The sequence below is a fragment of the Mustela nigripes genome, chromosome 10 (genome assembly GCF_022355385.1).
Source record: "Mustela nigripes isolate SB6536 chromosome 10, MUSNIG.SB6536, whole genome shotgun sequence".
Lineage (NCBI taxonomy): Eukaryota > Metazoa > Chordata > Mammalia > Carnivora > Mustelidae > Mustela > Mustela nigripes.
Window position 1 is genome coordinate 28,980,618 of NC_081566.1, and position 20,758 is coordinate 29,001,375.

The window sequence follows — 20,758 nt, forward strand, 5'->3', positions numbered from 1 at the left end:
TTGAAGTGGGGGGTCCTGACCTGGTGAGCCCCCAAGCCGGTGTCTGAGGGTGAGCGTGGTCTCTGCCGACTGCTTGAGCTTGGACCCCCACTCAACTGTCCGTGAGCCCTGGGGTGGCTCACTGACCTCTGTGTACCCCTTTCCTCATCTGGAAAGTAGAGCCCGCAGCACCTGCTCACGGAGCTGTTCCAGGGACAGACGGATCTCTTTTATCTCATTGTCATGAATTAATAGGCGTGAAGCTCTTAGATCAGTGCCTGGTACACAGCTGCTGGCGTGCGGCCACGGCAACGAGGACCATGTTCCCTCCACACTCAAGGGCCACTGAGCGGTTCTGCCCCACCCCTCAGGGCGTGCAAACTATTCAACCATTGCACTTGCTTATCACCCCCATGACATGATTAGTTTTATTAAAATTGAAATTCATTTTAAAATTTCTTTGAGGGGCGCCTGGGCGGCACAGTGGGTTAAGCCTCCGTCTTCGGCTCTGGTCATGATCTCGGGGTCCTGGGATCGATCCCCGCATTGGGCTCTCTGCTGCTCCCACCCGCCCCCTGCTGCCTGCCTCTCTGCCTACTTGTGCTCTCTGCCAAATAAATGGATGGAATCTTTAAAAATAAATAAATAAATAAAATTAAAAAGATAAAATAAAATTTCTTTGATACTATGTCTTACATTTTTAAAATCTGCAGCATAGTGCAATTCTGTGAGGAAAAAAAAATTAAAAGCTCTGTGCCTAGAAAAAATGCTTAAGAAGAAAACCTCAAAAATGCAAAAGTAGCAGTGTGTCTAAGTGGTTGACTCATGAGGGATTATTTCTCTTTGGGGTTTTTCGCATCTTTTTTTTCACAAGAAGGCTTTACAATGAGGTCACAGAAATAAAGAATGTTTTTAATATGGTTGGAGGTGGGTATTTCTGCTTTCCAGCCGCACTGTCCTCATCCCTGGTGCGGGCCACAGAGGAGCCTTGGTCCCAGGTGCCCCCCGCCCCTCATCTTTCCGGAGGATTCCCCGGGGCCGGCCCAAGACATGTCGCTGTGTCTCTGCCGGGGTTCCCTGGGGCCTGACCTCCGTGAGCTGGCCCCCAACATCTCTGCTCCGGCCAGGGCTGCCTTCGAAGAAGCTCCTGACCTTCACTCCCCAGAGCACATGCCTGAAGGATGGCTGGCTGCCAGCCTGGTGCCCCCAGAACACCTCCTCCAGGCCTCACGCCTGGGCAGGGGAGCCTCATTGCCCACGGGACAGATGTTTCTGCACTTCCACGGGACCGGTTGGTTTTTCTGCCTGGGAAGCTGGGCGAACCCCAAAAGGAGGGAATCGGTGAGCTCTCTGTCTGATTTGGGTTAGGGACATCTGAGCAAGGACGGGCTCCCCACTGTAAGCCCTGGCAAGCTTCTGGGGTGGTTGAAGGAATGTCCCTACCTAGGCCCTGACTGTCAGCAGTTCCTGCACCATCGTGATGAGCCGGACACTCCTGCGGTAAAGAAGGGTGGATTTGTTTGCCCTGAAGAGGAGCAAGAAAGGGGTACCTGGGTGGCCTCTGCCTTCGGCTCGGATCATGATCCCAGGGTCCTGGGATCAAGCCCCGCATCGGGCTCCCTGCTCAGCGGGGAGCCTGCTTCCTCCTCTCTCTCTGCCTGCCTCTCTGCCTACTTGTGATCTCTGTCTGTCAGATAAATAAATAAAATCTTTAAAAAAAAAAAAAAAAAGAGGAGCAAGAAAGAGGGAAGCAGGGGCGTATGGGCCAGTCCTCAGTCCCCCAGGGGTCAGAGAGGGGAGGAGGCAGCTGGAGGGCCCCGCACTGGAAAGGAGCCTACGGCCTGGCCTGGACAAGGGTGTGCTGAGCAGCAGGAAGTCCAGGATGGGGGTTCCCAGCAGAGCCCTCTTCCCCTTACAAGTCCCTAGTCTCAGTGTCCCCAAGAAGATGGCTGAAAACCTGGGCCGTCTCCCTTTAGGAGTGCTGTGTGTCCAGTGAGCCCACTGGGCTCTCGGTGTGCCCGGGGAGCAAGGCTGAGCCCTGCGGCAAGGACAGGGGGCTTTGACTCCTGGGGTGAGAGACTGGTGCGTGCAACTTGATCTCAGGGTTATGAGTTCAAGGCCTCTGTTGGGTGTGGAGATAACTTTAAAATCTTTCAAAGAAAGAAATGATTTTATAGAAAATCTTGAGGGACACCTGAGTGGCTCAGCTGGTTTAGTGTCTGCCTTTGGCTCGGATCATGATCCCATGATCCTGGGATCGAGCCCCATGTAGGGCTCCTTGCTCAGCAAAGAGTCTGCTTCTCCCTCTCCCTCTGCTCCTCCCCCCACTAGTGCTTTCTCTCTCAAATAAATAAATAAAATCCTTTTTTAAAAAAATCTTGAAAAGCACCTAAGTCAGATATTTAAATATATTCTGTTCTTCGTTAGTCCAAGAAACCCTCTTGGAACTACCAATTTGGAAACAGTTCGAACTTAATGGAAAGCAAAGAAGTTACCAGGTTGAAATGAAATAAAGCGTCAGAGGATGGGTGAGTGGCTGTGGGCCCAGACCCTTAGAACCACCTCTTAGCCACAAGGGCAGGCCTGCTGACCCCGTGTCAGCCGGGGGGGCCGTCTGGAAGCCTCAAGCCATCGATCAGCAAAGGTCAGGCGCTCAGCGCCTCTGCTCCGCTGTAGAAGGAAACCGAGCCTGGCAGTGAATGGCAAGAACCTCGGACGGGGCACACAGACAGCGGGGAGGCGCGGGGAGAGCAGAGGGGCAAGGAGGCCAGGCCACGCCGCGGCTGGAGGAAGGCCCTCAGGGCTTGGATCTGGCGGTGCTACCTGTCCTTGTGGATTTTCTGATCACAGGTTGTGAGAGCGCATCTGTTGTTGGAGCTGGACGGGACCTCAGGGTATTTAACGCACGGATTCCTCCGCGGACAGCCCGCGGGATCTGGGCCATCTCAACTTCGACATGGAAACTTCTGTTGTGAGTGTGTTGATTTTAAAATGTGCCCACAAATTCGTTGGTGATTTTTCCCCTCGAACAGTAAGAGCTAATTTGTGTTCCCTTTAATGCAGATGGTACTCCGTGAATGGGTTCTAGAAAAATCGGGCCTAAAAGGCAGTGTGGCTGCCTCCCTGCCCTCTGTCTTAGTTCACTCTGCCGAAGCCAGCTGCCAGGTTGTGAAGACACCAGCAGCCTCAGCAGGGCAAGAGCAAACCTCCCAGAAGGAGATCTGCCTGACTCAGTCGGGCCTGTGGGTTGGGGTTCTCAACCTCGGCACTATAAACATTTGGGGCTGGATAATTTTTCTAACGGACAGAGGGTGGCTCTCCTGGGCACTGCAGGCCTCCACTCACTGATGCCAAGAGTACACACACCCACTCCTTGGTGAAAATCCCAAATGTCCCCCCCACCCCCCGCCACCCCCATTGAAAGCCTCTGCATCCCCGGTCAGGTTCATGACTTCCTTTTCCTTGAATCACCCAGAATCATAGGCCAGCAGCACCCAGCTAAGCAGCTTCCGAATCCCTGACCCACAGAAACAGTGAGATAAACTACAGTGTGTATAATTCATAAAATATATCTTACAGAAAATTAATACAACATGTAGCACCTATAGAATATACAAGTTCTTGGGGGTGATTTATTGTGCTGCCATAAATAACCCACGGACATGTGTTTTTCAGAGCAAAAGAAGGGTCTTTACCTTTCTTTGGGTTCTCCAGGGGCACCTGACCCCAAAGGTTGAAGGACCCCAGATCTAGCCCCGCCTCCCAGCCTGTATAAACACCCCTTTCACAGCGTGCCTTGAGCGCTGGTCAAACTAGGACTGCTTGAATGGTCCCAGTTTTCCTACCTCCTAAGGTCACTCAGCTGGTTGGTAACAAATTTGGCTGTAATGTCCTGAGCCAAAATCTGCTGCCCAAGCTCCAGCCTGGGAGGCTGACCTGCTTTTTCAGATTTCCTCACCAGCTCTCAATCCCTGTCAAAACTTAGCTTCTCTGCCCTTCTTTTACTCCTCCTCCTTCTCCACCTTGCCCTCCTCCTCCTCCTCTTTCTTCAGACTCTTGTTAACTAGCATACTTATTCTTGCTAAGTCTGAAAAGATCAGCTAGCAAAAGATCATGCATATCCTGTTTAGCACTCCTAGAAAGAAGAGTGTCGGGCAACTCATTTCCGGGAGTGCTCCCTCTTAGTGGAGGTCCCCACTTGTGCTCCCAGCGTCAGCAACCTGTGATTGCCGGGCCTTTCTCTCCACATCCCCTGTGGCCATGGGTGTGCTGTAAACAACTCCTTCCTGCCAGCTCCTTGGACTGCGGCAACATTTCTGATCTCCTTCACCGAGTCCGAAGCAGTCCTTATGCCCCTATCTTCCCTTCCCAGAAGGCTACCTCAAGGGCCCCTTCAGTCTCTGTTGCAATCCAACAGGATACTTCCACTTTGACCCAGGGCCAGCCCCTCTCCTTCCAACGCCAGCCATTGTGGGTCAGAACCACTTGCCAGAAACAAAACAGATGCAGAAAGAGAAAGCACAGAGCGGTGAACCTCTTTCCAGAACCCATCCAGCCAAGGAGAAGGCAGGACTTTCATTGGCGGAGAGCTCACGCAGTAGGAGGCCCATGCCCTGGCTCATTGGCTCGGGGTGCACAGCACAGCCGGTTCTCCTTGGCTAAAAATGCACATGCGAAGGGGACTCTCCTGCAGAGGAAAGAAAGTAACACAATGTTGTGAAAATGTGTGTGTGTCTAAAAGAAAAAAGGTCTGAAGTAACTTTATCATGAGTTAGTGCTAGCCGGATGGCATTCTGTGAGAATATGCACATACATTTGCTCTGCTACTTAGACTAGCCAAATAAAAAGCATTTGTCTCCTGTAAAGCTGTGAACAATTTATTCTAATGGTAGAACTTTTAGATGTCCTCTGCTGACTTTGGCCACCTCAGATCAACTTGACAGACTCTCCAAAGCTTTCCTGTGTGTTTCTTTTAGACGAAGATCCTAGCAGGCAGGGACCATGTTCTGTTTGTCTTTGTATTCTTTAGTCCGCCGTGTACAGTTAATGAGTCCGTACACTCCACAAGGATGCCCAGCCAGGGCTGAAATCCAGCCTGCTCTTCCCTAATCAAGCACCACTACTTGAGATTGGGTCTGCCCAGAGGAGTGTACTGCTTCTATTTTACGTGACCTATAGGTTTTCCGCATTCCCTGATAGTGCCCTTTAATTCTCATCTCCTGAACATTGTGAGAACGCAATACATGCTTGCTGAACAAGGAATGAATCAATGAAAGAATGAATGGACAGACTTTGCTTTCAGGGAGGTGATTTATTTATTTATTTATTTATTTGCCAGTCCAACAGTCATTCCCCACCTCCCTGGCCCCAGTTTTCCCCCCTGCTATTCACCCCTTCTCCACCCCTCTACACATTAGGAATTCTTGAAATCCCTATGTCTGGGGTACATCCCCACCCAACTGAAGCAGACCATGAGGAGGTGGGCATCAGGCATCAGGGTTTTTAAAGCTCCCCAGGCCACTCCACACCCACGAGGTAGGTGGTCAGTACCTGGTACCACTGACTGCCACAGTCGTGGCAATCCCATTCCTCTGCTGGCACACAGGTTAGGACTCAGCATGTGACCCAGTCCTGGCCCATGAGGCTTAAGGGGAAGTCTGCCATGGTCCTTCAGAAAGAGGTCCTCACTGAGGTGAGGTGGAAGAGGGTGGCTCCCTCCCCTGGACATTCTGATGTCTGGATGTGTAGATGAGGTCACCATCAGTCACTGTGAGAAAAGCTCGCTCCTTCTCCAGGATAAGCTGCCACGCTGAGGAAGGCAGGCTGAGGAGAGGGGAGGGACCCAGGTCCCTGGTAACTTGCCCAAAATGCATGACCCCCAGCCTGAAGACACGCTATTTCTTTATTGTTCAAAGTCATTTGAGTGAGGTTATTCTGTTACTTAGGAAGGTGTAGCAGAGCCAGTTAAGAGCTCTCAATATATAAAGGACTTTAGGGAAAAATTTACTTTGTTGGAAGAAAAGTTTTGTGAGAGTGTGTGTGTCTGTGTGAGAGAGAGGGGTGAGGAGAAAGAGACAGAGAGACAGAGTTCGTGTATGTTCCCCCAGAGGAAAGCAGCAGGTGAGGAGCAAGAGGAAAACCGATGGGGAGAGGGGAATAGAAAGCCAAGAGCTTTCTAAGGGCCCTACCTGGCTCAGTCAGTAGAGCACAGGATTCTCGATCTCAGGGTTGTAAGTTCAAGCCCCACGTTGGGTGTAGAGATTACTTAAAAATAAAATCTTTAGAGGTGCCCCAATGGGTCTGCCTTTGGCTCAGGTCATGATCCCAGGGTCCCAGGATCAAGGCCTGAGTCGGGCTCCCTGCTCGGCGGGAAGTCAGCTTCTCCCTCTCCCCCTGCTTGTGCCTACTCTCTCAAATAAATAAATAAAATCCTAAAAAAATAAAATCTTTAAAAAAAAAAAAGCCAAAAGCTAAATATAGACAAAAATCCATAAACACAGTTTGGGAGGAAATTATGCTTTAGAAGAGGAACTAGAATCCTACACAAGAAGCTGGAGGAGGCAGTAAATAACCTTGAGGACATAAAAGCACTGGTGATTGATGGAGTCGCAGCACGGCTGCTGGACACAGACCCAGGGGGAGGTTTAGAACCCAAGAGCTGAGGTCGTAGGAGAAAGAACAAGTTCCAGGACTGGTGGGGGGAGGGGCAGGGAACACACCAAGAGTTAGTTATTAATACCCACTGTGTTTGCTCATGCTGGGGACACCATGAATCCAAGAACACCTGCAACCAATGGGCAGACTCTCCTCTCAAGAAGCCCCTGGAGAGCACTCCATCCTGCACTTAAGATGCACATAGTAAATATTAGTTGAGGCTCCTGGGGCGCCCACAGGGTTTAGCACCCAGCACTTGGGTTTGGGCTCAGGTCAGGGTCTCGGGGTCGTGAGATTGAGCCCATCTGGCTCCCAGCTGGTGGGGAGTCTGTGTGGGATTCTCACTCTCCCCTTGCTCTCTCTCTTCCCTGCTCTCTCGCCCTCTAAAATAAATGTCTTAGATAAATAAATATGGGTGGAATCAACCAGGGACAATATATGATCGACAGCAAATTGTTGGATCAAGGCTAGTGTGTTTTGGGGATGCAGAGGAAGGGACATTGGCAGACTCGCTGGAGTGATTCTGGAAAGGACCATGGACCGGAGGAGCCTCATGTTGACAGGTACAGAGGATTCACAAGAGCACAGATGCTCGTGTCATACATGAGCATGTCATACATGACATGTCATACATGATCCCTGGCAGTTGTTACAGTCCAAGTAATTCCTATCACGATCTGGAGACAAGTGCACTATCAAAGCAGTCAAATTTGATGTGCAATTATTTTTAATTTGAAAAAGGCAACACATTCCATCCAAACAGAGAACTGTATGAAGAAGGTGAAGTAACTAACAATATCCTTGTGCCACTCTTTTCAATGTTAGCAGTTTCTATATTTTTAAGCAAATGAACGGGCACCATGTAGAAGCTTTGTTGAGAGACCTTTGTGAAGCTTGGTGCTCCTCCTGTGGACGACTGGGCCTGCCACCGTCATTCTGGAGCAGGCACACCAACTTATTGGCTGTGTGATCCTGGAAAGTTCCCTAAACACCTGCAATGTTAGTAACATGAGGGATAATCACAGTGCTTCTCTCAGCAGCTTGTGAGAATAAGGGAGAAAAGTGCAGGTAGTATTAACTGGAGACTAGTAGGTAGTGGTCATTCTGTAAATGGTAACTACTCATCATTACACACGTGCAAAATAACCACTACCACAGGCATACAGGCCCTCTAAGGCTTAAAAGTGAATGGGCCAGAAAAAAGGAAAAAAGAAATAACCAATAATTACGAAATAATGACGAAATAACCAAAGGAAGCTGCTATTAACATTTTGGTACATTTCTTTCTGGTCTGTTTTCTATATAACATGTTTTGGGTATAACCCTACTATAAGTATAAATTCTGCATCCTGCTCTTTTGGAAGACATTTTTTAAAAATTCACCACCTTCGGGGCACCTGGGTAGCTCAGTTCACTGAGTGTCTGACCCTTGGTTTCAGCTCCAGTCATGATCTCAGGTACCTGAAATCAAGCCCCACACTGGGCTCCACACTCAGTGTGGGGTCTCCTTCAGGTTCTCTCCCCCTCTGCCCATCCCTTGTGTGTGCTAATACATAAATAAATCTTTATTATTTATTTTTTAAAAAAGAGATGTTATTTATTTGAGAGACAGAGAGATCCAGAGGAGCAGCAGATAGAGGGAGAGGGAGAAGCTGACTCCCTGCTGAGCAGGGAGCCCGATACGGGGCTCGATCCCAGGATTCCGGGAACATCTGAGCTGAAGGCAGATGCTTAACTAACTGAGCCCCCCAGGCCGCCCAATAAATAAATCTTTTAAAAAATTGAAACAAACTGGGGCACCTGGGTGGCGCAGTCATTAAGTGTCTGCCTTCGGCTCAGGTCATGATCGCAGGGTCCTGGGATCAAGCCCCATGTTGGGCTCCCTGCTCGGCGGGGAGGCCTGCTTCTCTCTCTTCCATTTCCCCTGCTTGTGTTCCCTCTCTCGCTGTGTCTCTCTCTGTCAAATAAATAAAAAATATTTTAAAAAATATTAAAACAAACTAACAAAAAGACTAAGGAGATCATTTTAAGACCATTCGGCCAGCTTTGTTCTGGACTGGCTATTTCTCTCCACATGCATTACAATCTGATCAAGTAGGTTACGATGTAACTGTCATTTAACACAAGGGAATGAGGCCTGGAGAGGTAAAGTCACTTACTTGTCCAAGGCACTGTGGTAGTCACCGATGGCCTCCAGGGAACCAGGCCCTCCAGCGTGCCCTCCCCTCATCGGGCATCTGAACTGACCCGTGGCTCCCTTTAACCAAGAGAATGGCCATTCCAGCTTCCTGCTTGTGGTCAGGAATCTGGCTGTTCTGCTGGAGAGGCCGGTTGGGCAGACTGGCTGGAGAAGCCCTGGCCCTTAGCCTGCACGGAGAGAACAAGGTTTTCATAAGAGGGTAATCAAATGTATTACAACATGGTTTTACTTAATTCCACTAGAAATACCTACCAAAAGCCCTCAGCTCTGAATTGCCAAAAACCCAGGCAGAAATCCTCATTTTACTGTATCAGTAAACCGAGGACTGTCTGACTCACCTGCTAACTGGAGAGCAAGGCTCTACTTGGGGGTACAGTGACTAACGGATACAGTCCTTCTTCACTCAGGAGTGAACAGGGGTATGCATGAGCGAAGCAGAGTCCTGATGCATTCAGGAAAAGGTAAGCTCACCAGAAACCAAGTATCTACTTGAGTTGTCTTGTTTGGTTTCTTCACTGATCAAGTGTTTCCTTACATCCTGTGGATGCATACGGGTCCCGAAGGGGTAGTTTTTCTGGGTGAGAATCTCAAAGTCACTCTATGGAGCCGTCTACTCCTTCCATCTGGAAGGCTCTGCTGACAGAGGAGCTCCTCCTTGGGTAGACTCGTCTCCTGGGCTCCCCTCATCGGTGTTCAGGTGGGAAATTCTGAACTGTGACTGTTCATGTGGCGGGGGGGATAGGTCTTTCTACTTTCCCTCTCATAGGATAACCTATCATAACTTTTTCACAGTTCATTACACAAGGTATCTGGTGAAAGAGGTTGCTACTATTCTTCAAGGAAGTGTTGTTCTTCCTCAGTTCTGGCTCCGTTCGTTCTACAGACCGAAGAACAGAGGCCTCCCTAAGGCAACTGCAGGACACCAGTGAATTCTGCGGAGCGTAGTCTTTAGAACTCGTGCCTCAGTTGTATCAGAAATACAACAGGCAATGTTTAGTTCCTTCCGGGTACAACCCAGGGAAAGGAGAAGACAGGAAGGGGGCAGGGAGCTGGTTTCACGTGCTGGGATGTGAGCCCAGGGTTTATGTCTCACTGGAGCCCCCTGAAATTGGTTTAATGATGCCTTCTGCTTTGTTTCCTTTTGTTTGAACCAAAGGATACCTGACCTCGGTCTCAGGAGAAACAGGTATTTGATGACCCTCCAAGGGGTCATTCTAAAGAAACAGGACCTGCCAAGAATTCAATTTGCATCTTCCTGTGGTCACTTGGTTTCAGCGGGAGAGGTGGCTTCTCTTTCCAGTATAGTTTGCAAAACAGTAAATAGTAGCATGCTTGGTGAAAAGACAGAGTGGGAAGGAAAACATTTGGATGTTGTTTTGCCTTTTCTTTGGTCTTTGGTTTGCTGTTATCATTGAAAATTGCCCAGCAGAGGTCTTTGGCTTTGCATTTTCATTAAGTGGCTTAGAAAAGCATTCTGTAAAAAGTGACTCCGAAAGGTTTTCAATGGGAGCACCTGGGTGGCTCAGTCTGTTAGGCATCTGCCTTCGGCTCAGGTCATAATCCCAGGGTCCTGGGATCAAGTTCTGCCTTGGGCTCCCTGCTCGGCAGCAGGGAGCCAACTTCCCCCTCTCCCTCTGCCTGCCATCCCCGTTTGTGCTTTCTATCAAATAAATAAATCAAATCTCAAAAGACAACAGCAAAGTTTTCCAATTGAGACAAAACCCCAAAAGTCTGAAAATACGGTCTTCTAACAGCTTTACTGAGATATAATTCATATACCACACGTGTCACCTATTTGAAATTTTCTATTCAATGGTTTTTAGTAGAGCTGTGCAAACATCACTACAGTCAGTCAATTTTAGAACATTTTCATCACTCCCAAAAGAAACCTTATACCCCTTAGCAATCCCACACACCCGCCCCAGCCCCCAGCCAATCCATGATCTACTTTCTGTCTCTACTTGCTTATTCTGGACATTTCCTATAAAAGGAGTTATATAATATGTGGTCTCTTGTGACTGGCTTCTTTCACTCAGCATGATTTTAAAGTTCATCTATGTTGTAATAAGTATTAGTACTTCCTTTCTGAAGAATATTGTTATATGGACACAGTTTTTTATTTATTTATTTATTTATTTATTAAAGATTTTATTTATTTATTTGACAGACAGAGATGACAAGTAGGCAGAGAGGCAGGCAGAGAGAGAGAGAGAGGAGGAAGCAGGCTCTCCGCGGAGCAGACAGCCTGATGCGGGGCTCGATCCCAGGACCCTGGGATCATGACCTGAGCGGAAGGCAGAGGCTTTAACCCACTGAGCCACCCAGGTGCCCCTATTTTTTATTTTATTTTTTTTTAAAGATTTTATTTATTTATTTGACAGAGAGAAATCACAAGTAGTTGGAGAGGCAGGCAGAGAGAGAGAGAGGAGGAAGCAGGCTCTCCGCGGAGCAGACAGCCCGATGCGGGACTCGATCCCAGGACCCCGAGATCATGACCCGAGCCGAAGGCAGGCGCCCTGGACACAGTTTTTTAAAAACTAGCTGCTTTTATTATAAAATAAAAATTTTAGCGGTGCCTGGGTGGTGCAGTGGGTTGGGCATCCGACTCTTGGTTTCGGCTCAGGTTGTGATCTCAGGCGTGTGGAATCGAGCCCTGCTTTGGGCTCCACGCTCAGTGGGGAGTCTGCTCAAGATCCTCTCTCCCTCATTCCCCATCCACCCCTCTCCTCTGTGCTCTCTAAAATAAATAAATCTTGGGGAGTCTGGTGGGTTAAGCCTCTGCCTTTGGCTCAAGTCATGATCTCAGGGTCCTGGGATGGAGCCCTGAATCGGGCTCTCTGCTCTGAGGGGAGCCTGCTTTCCCACTCTCTCTGCCTGCCTCTCTGCCTACTTGTGATTTCTCCCTCTGTGTGTCAAATAAATAAATAAAATCTTTTAAAAAATAAATAAATCTTTAAAATATATAAAAATTTTACTGTAGAGAAGTGATAAATGCAGATATAAAGAAACTAAAACTGACACTACCCAGGGATAGCTACTGTTGGGTAGTGTCAACTGTGGTGTGACAGTAACACATCCATCACCAGGCCCTTAAATTGTGTATTCCAAATTCTAGTTCACACATATATATGTGTAAATGGAATCATACTGTGTGTACTGTTGGTGCAACATGGCATTTTTTTTTACTGTGGTAAAGTATATATAATATACGATTTACCATTTTAGCCATTTAAAAAAAATTTTAGTCATCTCAACACTGAACATGGGGCTTGAACTTACAACTCCTGAGACGATGAGTTGCACGTTCCACTGACTGAGCCAGCAGGTGTCCCTGTTTTAACCAGTTTTAAGAGTGGGGTTTGGTGGCATTATGTACGTTCACATTGCCCCGCGGCCATGACTGCCATCCATCTCCAGAACCCTTTCATCGTTCCAAACAAACTCAGCACCCACCACACACTAACGACTCCTGGGAACCTGTTCTATTTTCTCTCCCTATCAGTGTGACTACTCTATGTACCTCATGTAAGTGAAATCTGTACAGCATTTGTCTGTTTGTGACTGGATTATTTATTCAGCAGAATGTCTTCAAAGTTCATCCACGTTGCAGCATATTTGAGGATTTCCCTCCCCCCCCCCTTTTTTTTGAAAGAAAGGGAATAGGAGAGTGGGAGGGAGGCATGGAGGAAGAGAGAGAGCACATCTCAAGCAGGCTCCATGCTGAGCATGGAGCCTAACCCAGGGCTCGCTCTCACAACCCAGATTATGACCTGAGTGGAAACATGAGTCAGATGCTTAATCAACTGAGTCATCCAGGTGCCCTCTTATATGTTATTTTAAATTGGAATACACAATTTAAGGGCCTGGTGATGGATGTGTTACTGTCACACCACAGAGGCAGAAATGAGGCAGGGAGAGGGGCTCAGGTTCCTGATTCCCTCACCTGGTCGATGTTGTCCTTGAACAAGTTTTCAGGTTGTTGGGCGAATCGAGTAACCAATGACTTAAACTCTCTCTCATAAATATCCAATAAAGAAGCTCAATGAAGATAGTTTCGTGGCTTGCTTGCAGTCTCACAGTTAATACATGGTAGCTATGGGGCTGGGAAACAGCTTCAGGCTTCAGACCACATGTGAGTAGACTCATTTAGGGTTTTAGTTTAAAATGCAGATTATCAGGGCACCTGGGTGGTGCTGTGGGTTAAGCCTCTGCCTTTGGCCCAGGTCATGATCTTAGGGTCCTGGGACCGAGCACCCCCATCAGGCTCTCTGCTCAGCAGGAGCCTGTTTTCCCCTCTTTGCCTACTCGTGATCTCTCTCTCTGTCAAATAAATAAAATCTTTAAAAATTAAAAAAATAATAAAATGCAGATTATCAACAATCTATTAGAAAACTTGAAAGACCCTACCCCCAAACTGCTTCAGTTAATAAATTCAGTAAAGTCACAGGATATAAAATCAATATGCAAAAATCTGTTGCATTTCTGGACACAAATAAAAAAGCAGCAGAAAGAAAAAGGAAGAAAACAATCCCATTTAAAATTGCAGCAAAAATAATAAGGTACCTAGGAGTAAACCTAACCAAAGAGGTGAAAGCCCTGTACTCTGAAAACTATAGAACACTGATGAAAGACACTGAAGAGGACACAAAAAAAGATACTCCATGCTCATGGACTAAAAGAACAAATACTGTGGAAAATGTCTCTACTACCCAAAGCAATCTACACATTTACTGCAATCCTTATCAAAATACCAACAGCATTTTTCACAGAACTAGGACAAACAATCCCAAAATTTGTGTGGAACCACAAAAGACCCCACAGAGTGAAGCAATCTTGGAAAAGCAAAGCTGGAGGCATCACAATTCTGGACTTCATGTTTTATCACAGAGCTATAGTGATCTAGACAGTATGGTATTGGCACAAAAACAGATACAGAGATCAGTGCAACAGAACAGAAAATCCAGGGATGGACCCACAACTCTATGGTCAACTAATCTTCGACAAAGCAGGAAAGAATATCCGATGGGGAAAAGACAATCTCTTCAGTAAATGGTGCTGGGAAAACTGGGCAGCTACATGTGGAAGAATGAGTCTAGACCACTTTCCTACACCATACACAAAAAAGACTCAAAATGGATTCAAGACCTAATTGTGAGACCTGAAACCATAAAACTGCTAGAAGAGAGCACAGGGAGTAATGTCTCTGACATCAGCCATAGCAATATTCTTCTAGATAGGTCTCCAAAGGCAAGGAAAATAAAAGCAAAATAAACTACTGGGGCTTCATCAAAATAAAAAGCTTCTGCAGAGAAAGGAAATGATCAACAAAACTAAAAGACAAGCTACTGAATGGGAGAAGATATTTGCAAATAATAGAGAATAAAGGGTTAGTATCCAAAATATATAAAGAACTCACACAACGCGACACCCCAAAGTAATCCTATTAAAATGGGCAGAAGACACGAACAGACATTTCTCCAAAGAAGACATCCAGATGGCTAACAGACACATGAAAAGATGCTCAGCATTACTCATCATCAGGGAAACACAAATCAAAACCACAATGAGCGATCGATCACCTCATGCCTGTCAGAATGGCTAAAATCAACAAGACAAGAAACAACAGGTGTTGGCCAGGATGTGGAGAAAGGGGAACTGCTGTGCATGGCTGGTGGGAATGCAAGCTGGTGCAGCCACTGTGGAAGAGAGTACGGAGGTTCCTCAAAAAGTTAAAATAGAAAAAAAAAATTAAAATAGAACTAGCCTACCACTCACTAATCACACTCCTGGGTATTTACCCAAAGAATACAAGAGCACTAATTCAAAGGGACACATACACCCCCAAGGTTTACAGCAGCATCTACAATAGCCAAAGTATGGAAGCAGCCCATACAATATATCCATTCCCATGTGTGATTTATACACACACACACACACACACACATATGGCGTATTATTATTCAGCCATAAAAAAGAATGAAATCTTGCCATTTGCAACAACACAGATGGACCTAGGGCATATTATGCTAAGTGAAATAGGTCGGTCAGGGAAAGACAAATACTATATGCTTTCACTCCTATGTGTTCTTTAAGAAACAAACAAGAGGCGCCTGGGTGGTTTAGTCCGTTAAGTGTCTGCCTTCGACTCAGGTCATGATCCCAGGGTCCTGGGATAGAGCCCCCCCCCATCCGGCTCCCTGCTCGGTGGGAAGCCTGCTTCTCCCTCTCTGACTTCCCCTGCTTGTGTTTCCTCTCTTGCTGTGTCTCTGTCAAATAAATAAATAAAATCTTAAAAAAGAAAGAAAAAGAAACAAAACAAACAAAGGAGAAAAAAAGACAAATCAAGAAACAGATGCTGAGGGGTGCCTGGGTGGCTCAGTGAGTTAAGCCTCTGCCTTCAGCTCAGGTCATGATCTCAGGGTCCCGGGATTGAGCCCCAAGTGGGCTCTCTACTCAACAGGGAGCCTGCTTCCCCCTCTCTCTGCCTGCCTCTCTGCCTACTTGTGATCTCTCTCTCTGTCAAATAAATAAATAAAATCTTAAAAAAAAAAAAAAAGAAAAGAAAAAGAAACATTCTGAACTCCAGAGAACACACTGACAGTCACCACAGAGGAGGTGGGTGGGGGATGGGGGAAACAGATGATGGGCATTAAAGAGTGCACCTGTCTGTGATGAGCTCCAGGTGATGGACGGAAGTGTTGAATCACTCAGTTGTACGCCTAATATTACACTGTGCTAACTATACTGGAATTTTTTAAAAAATTAAGTTTAAAAAGCAACAAAAAATAAAATACAGATTATCAGAAAAAGAGCCTAAAATTACTTAAACAGCAGACCTGCTGTTCTGTGTGAAATCTGCATTAGGACACAAGCTGGTTTGCTTTGGTCTAATGATACCTTGACCATGGGCTACTTTGCCACACTTGACATATCTCAGCCCTCTATTCTTCCATTCTGAGTGGACCTTTTCTGGAACTTCTCTCAAAATTGGTAGGACTTACTCTCACCTGCTGACAACAGGGAATGAATTGTTTTTGGCCTCTTGGAAGGTAGATCAGAATGTATCTAGACGGCACGGGAGGGGTTAAATTAGTGAAGTAGGGGTTACTTTGTAAAATTGAACTTTTCACCACACCGCTCCCCTTCCTACCTCAGAAGTGGCCTCAGTTTCCCAGGCAGAAGCTGGCAGGGATCGGCAACAGTGAGACCTCACCCCCCACCCCATTGCAAAGTGGTGGAAGCAAACAGCGGACGTTTGAGCCAAATCGTGTGCGCAAAACTAGTATGAGGCCTGTCCATTTACCAATTTATAGAATCCTCAAAATCCGCTGTGATTCTTCGTACTTTGTGAGAATGTGAAGCGCAGAGATTTAAGAAACAACCCTGCGAGGTGCCTTGGGTGGCCCAGTAAGTTAAGCGAAACCCGACTCTCTCCTGTGTGGGGCTCAGGTGGAGATCTCCCGAGATCGAGTCCCGCAACCAGCTCTACATCGGCCTTTTTACTCAGTGCAGAGTCGGCTTGAGATTCTCTCCCTCTGCCCCTCCCGCAGGTGCGCTCTCTCTAAAATGGATTTTTTTTTTTTTTTTAAAGGAGGCCTGGGCAGGTGCAGACGTGTCTCCCCTCTTTCGCCTGCCCACCCCAAGGAACTTCTCCGCCAGCAACCAACCATACGTGTCTCCAGGACCGTCCTCTCGGGGCACCGCAATCCACGGCCCACATTTTCGTTAGGGCACAGATGCAAGCTGGCTGCCCTCTTACTCAGAACCCGGTTCTGAGTAACAGTACAAACCAGAACCCGGTTGCTCCATGGCTCTAGAGGGCTGGGCAAGCCCCAGCGGTGAGCCTGGCCTCCACCGCGCTTCTAGTCCCCGAAATTCACCTGTGTTGCCTTGTCCTGGCCTCACTCTCTCCGCGACCCCCTGAATTCCCGGCGGGGAAGGCTCAGGGCTCACTAGCAACTGTTACACAAACTGTTGACAAGCTACGGTGGCTTTATCACGGACGGTGCCATCTCTCCCGCAGCGGGACGAGCTGGCATCGGTGCTCCCGGGCTGACTGGGGCAGGGGACCCGCCGCCCCGCCGCTGACTCCGGGCGCCGGGCCGGCAGTGCCCTCCCCGCCCGCCGCGAGGTCCTGCAGCAAGCACAGCGGCTGCCCGGCGGCCGGCCGACTGGCCCAAGGCGGTGACCCAGCCGGGGCCCTCCCGCAGGCTCCCCACGGCGGGGAGGGCCGGGCGCGCCGGAAAAGCGCCGGCCAGCCCACAGGTGCCGCCCGCCCGCCGCGCCTCCGCCCGCCGCGCCCCCGCGGCCTCTCCACCCCCTCATCCCTTCCCCGCCGCAGCCGCAGCGCGGCGGCGAGCCCCGGACTGCCGGGCGGGCCTCGGGCTCTCCCCGCGCGCTCCGGCGCGGGGCCTGGCAGCGCGGCCTCCTCCGCCTCCCTCCGGCCCGCGGCCGGCCCGGGCGCGTGGGGGAGGGCGGGGGCCAGGGCGGGGGGCGCGGCCCCAGACCCTCCCGGCTGCACCCCCTCCCCGGCGGCCGCGGGCGGAGCCCAGCCGCCTCAGCCCGCCGCGGCGGCAGCGGCGCGGCGCCGCGGGCAGCGAGCTCCGCATTCGAACCTCCCTCGCAAAGACAGTCTCCGCCCCACAATGCACCGCGGCGGGCAGCCTTTGAAAAAGCGGCGCGGCTCGTTCAAGATGGCGGAGCTCGACCAGTTGCCTGACGAGAGTGAGTAGCACCTCAAAGCGCCCCCCGCCTCCTGCCGACCGCCCGCCCCCGGGCTGCGCCGGCCGGGACGGGCGGCTGTGCCCTCCGCTGGGCGAGCGGGCCGGCTGCCAGCCCCGCCGCGCTCCCCCGGTGCTCCCACCCCGGGGTTGCCGCCGCGTCGCCGCCTTTGTTATGGTGTCTGTGTGCTGGTTTCTGGGGTGGTGTGAGCGCCGGGGCCGGAAACCGAAAGCCTGGGGGCCCGGCGCGCGCCTGGCGGACGCGGGGGCCGCTGTCCCGGCCCGACTCGGGCCCCCGGCCGGGTGGGGGAGGAGCGGCCCCGGGACCGCGGGGGCCGCCCGCGCCGCCTGCCCCGCTCGCCCGGCGCGGAGGGACGCCCGGCAGGGTTATGTAACCCGCCCGGCCGGGGCCGCGCGGGGCGGGGGCTAAGGAGGGGCTGCCGGGGCCCGGGGTCGCGTCCTGTCGTGGCTCCTGTCTTTGCAGGCACTCGGGATCCCCGCTGTTCTCCCCCCACCCCCCTCCGGTGTGTCCACCCCTGGAAGTGTTTCCGTGTCAAAGGGCCGGCCCCTTCTCCTGGGACCACAGGTGGCTGTGGACCTTTCCAGGGAGATCCAGGCTGGGCGCCCCAGTGTGCAGGTAGCCCCCAGCCCGTAGACTTCCTGGTGTGTGTTGGTGCCTTCAGAATCACGGGGGTACCTTTCTGCATGGCTGAGAGCATCTCAGCATGGTCACACGGTGCCCTTCCTGACACCCACCCCTGCGATAGCCTGCCTTGACGGTGTTTACTCATCCCGTCGCCTCTGACCTGCACACTCACCCGTGTTAGTAAGTGCAAGCACCAATTCCGTAGTTTACGCATGGCAGGGTGGAATTCTGTAATTTGCAGTGTTGTATGAGGTATGGAAGAAGGCAGGTATTTGAGTTAGTTACAGAAGGGTCCTGATCCACACTCACTATTAGGTTTATGGGTGCCTATCGTCTTGGAGAGTCTTAGTGTAACAGAACAGAAATCTCAGTCATGGCTAAATCCCAACTGTGGAAGCTGGAGGCAGATAGACACCCTTAAAATGAGAGATACATACAGCCAACTCTGTTTTTTCTGTGGGGTCATGTATCCTTAATGTGTTACAAAGTGAAAAGTTCAAGTTACCAAACTGGTGAAAAGAGTTTGTGTTTTAAATTTGTTCTAGACCAGGGGCGCCTGGGTGGCTCAGTGGGTTAAAAAGTCTCTGCTTTCGGCTCAGATCTTGATTCCAGGGTCCTGGGGTGGAGCCTGGCATCAGGCTCTCTGCTCAGCAGGGAGCCTGCTTCCTCCTCTCTGTGCCTGCCTCTCTGCCTACTTGTAAACTCTGTCTGTCAAATAAAATAAATAAAATCCTTAAAAAATAAACAAATTTGTTCTAGACCAGAGTGAAGTTGCAGTAGAATTTTCTGTTCGAGGGACATACTCAATTGTGTAATGTCCAGGAGGGTAGCCTCGAAGCACCTGGGGTTGCGGAACTCTTCCAGATGTGGCTAGAGTGACGGAGGAACAGAATTTTAAATTTTATTTTATTTTCATTAGTTGAAATTTACGAGGTTATATGTGGCTAGTACTGCATTGGACAGGGCACCTCCATAGGCCATCCATGAGTTTTGTTTTTTCTGTTTTGGAGAACACAATTGTGATTTCAGATGCCCCCAAATAAGGGTGGGCCTACTAAACAACGTGCTTGTCATCTAAAATCTGTGTTCTCTTTAGAATAGATATTTTCTCACGGCTTAGAAGTCACACCCACTAAACCTGTTATTTTGATTACTGTGGTCATTCTGTTGAGATGACAGGTGTTTTAAGTGGCCTTCTTTTAACTGTCATTTGGAACATTCTCTTGTCATTGTTAAACGTTTACTGAGGACTTACTGTGGTTCTTTGTAGAGACTTGGGACTCACAGTAGGGTTCAAATTCCAGCTGTACTCTCAAACTGTATAACTGACATTTATATTACTTTGTGACATCTCCGGTCCATTGGGATGTATATGGGCGTATACCTGTGTTTGTGTGGTGTAGGTCTTGTGCAGTTGGCCATAACATGTTGAAAGCAGGAATTACCTTGCTTCATTGGTCACACGGACCTACATACATATTAGGTATGTTTAGATACTTGATTTATACTGAATCAAAAGTAGGATAAGAGGCATTTCTAATGAACCTGGAGCAGAGTCTTGGAAAAGGAAAGTGATTTCAGTTTGATACTGGAAATAGCTGTGTTCCTCTGCCAGTTTTAGTCAAAGGGGCTAGCTCATAAATTAGCCGATAGCCAGTATAACATTATCAATAATAAAAGCTACCATCTGAGTACTTGCTGAGAACCAGATGCTGTGCATAGCTTGTGATACACATTTGCACACTGAGTGCTCATATCAGTTGACTAAGTACTCTTACCAGGGGGATTGTGTGTGTGAGGTATCGGAGGCTCTCTTCTGCCCAGGCCTTTCCTTTGAGCTCCCGGACTCAGTATCCCTTGCCTGTTTCACCTCTCAGATGCCTTAGCAGCCTTTCACACTTCACGGGTTCAAGACCTATGTCATAATCCAGGGGTTCCTGTCTTAATGAACAGCTCCACTGTGCGTTCACTGAAACCTAAATAGCTTGGGTCCTCCTCTCTCTTCTAGGTCCCATACTGAAGCCATTACTTTGTCTTGTAACTTTTACCTTCTCCATGTCAGAATCTGCGTACTTCTCAGCATCTCCTGCCCCAGCTCAGGTGACACTCCTGTGCATCAGTCACCACCCATGGCCTGCCCCCACCCCGCAACCTACACATGGCCGGAGCCATCCTTCCAGAATGTGTACATGTCATCCTGCTGCTTGGAACACTTTCATAGCCACAAGAGCCTTTGGACTCTGGCCACACTCCACCTCTCCAGCTTCAGTTTGTAGCACTCTTCCTCTCATCCTGTCCCTTTGGGCTAAATTTGGCCTTTTTCTTTCCCTGTACTCCCCAGGCTGGCTTCTTTTTTTTTTTGCAAGGCCTTTGCACATGCTGCTCTCATTATCTGGAATCCTCTTCCTTCCCCTCGCTTGCTGTTGACAGCTACTTATCCTTCCGATCCCATTTTAAGCTTCTTTAGAAAGTTATTTTCTGTCTGTGACAAAGATTACATCTTCTTATTAAATCTTTTCCTACTACCGTGGAACTCCTTGGAGGCACCTGTCACAGTTG

The 20,758-nt window shown here is 49.1% G+C and overlaps 1 protein-coding gene across 3 annotated transcripts in view; it reads left to right on the forward strand.

Annotated features, from left to right (window-relative positions):
• The first annotated feature begins 9,100 nt into the window (after positions 1–9,100).
• LIN9 (lin-9 DREAM MuvB core complex component) overlaps positions 9,101–20,758 on the forward strand; it is a 79,078-nt gene continuing 67,420 nt past the window's right edge. The window contains exon 1 of one of the 3 annotated variants that reach the window (XM_059412896.1): positions 9,101–9,294. In XM_059412896.1, the coding sequence (XP_059268879.1) occupies positions 9,255–9,294 (40 nt within the window). In that variant the 5' untranslated portion in view covers positions 9,101–9,254. Of the gene's footprint in view, positions 9,295–17,381; positions 17,558–20,758 lie in introns of those variants that run through there. The other 2 variants (XM_059412894.1, XM_059412895.1) reach the window with 2 other exon arrangements.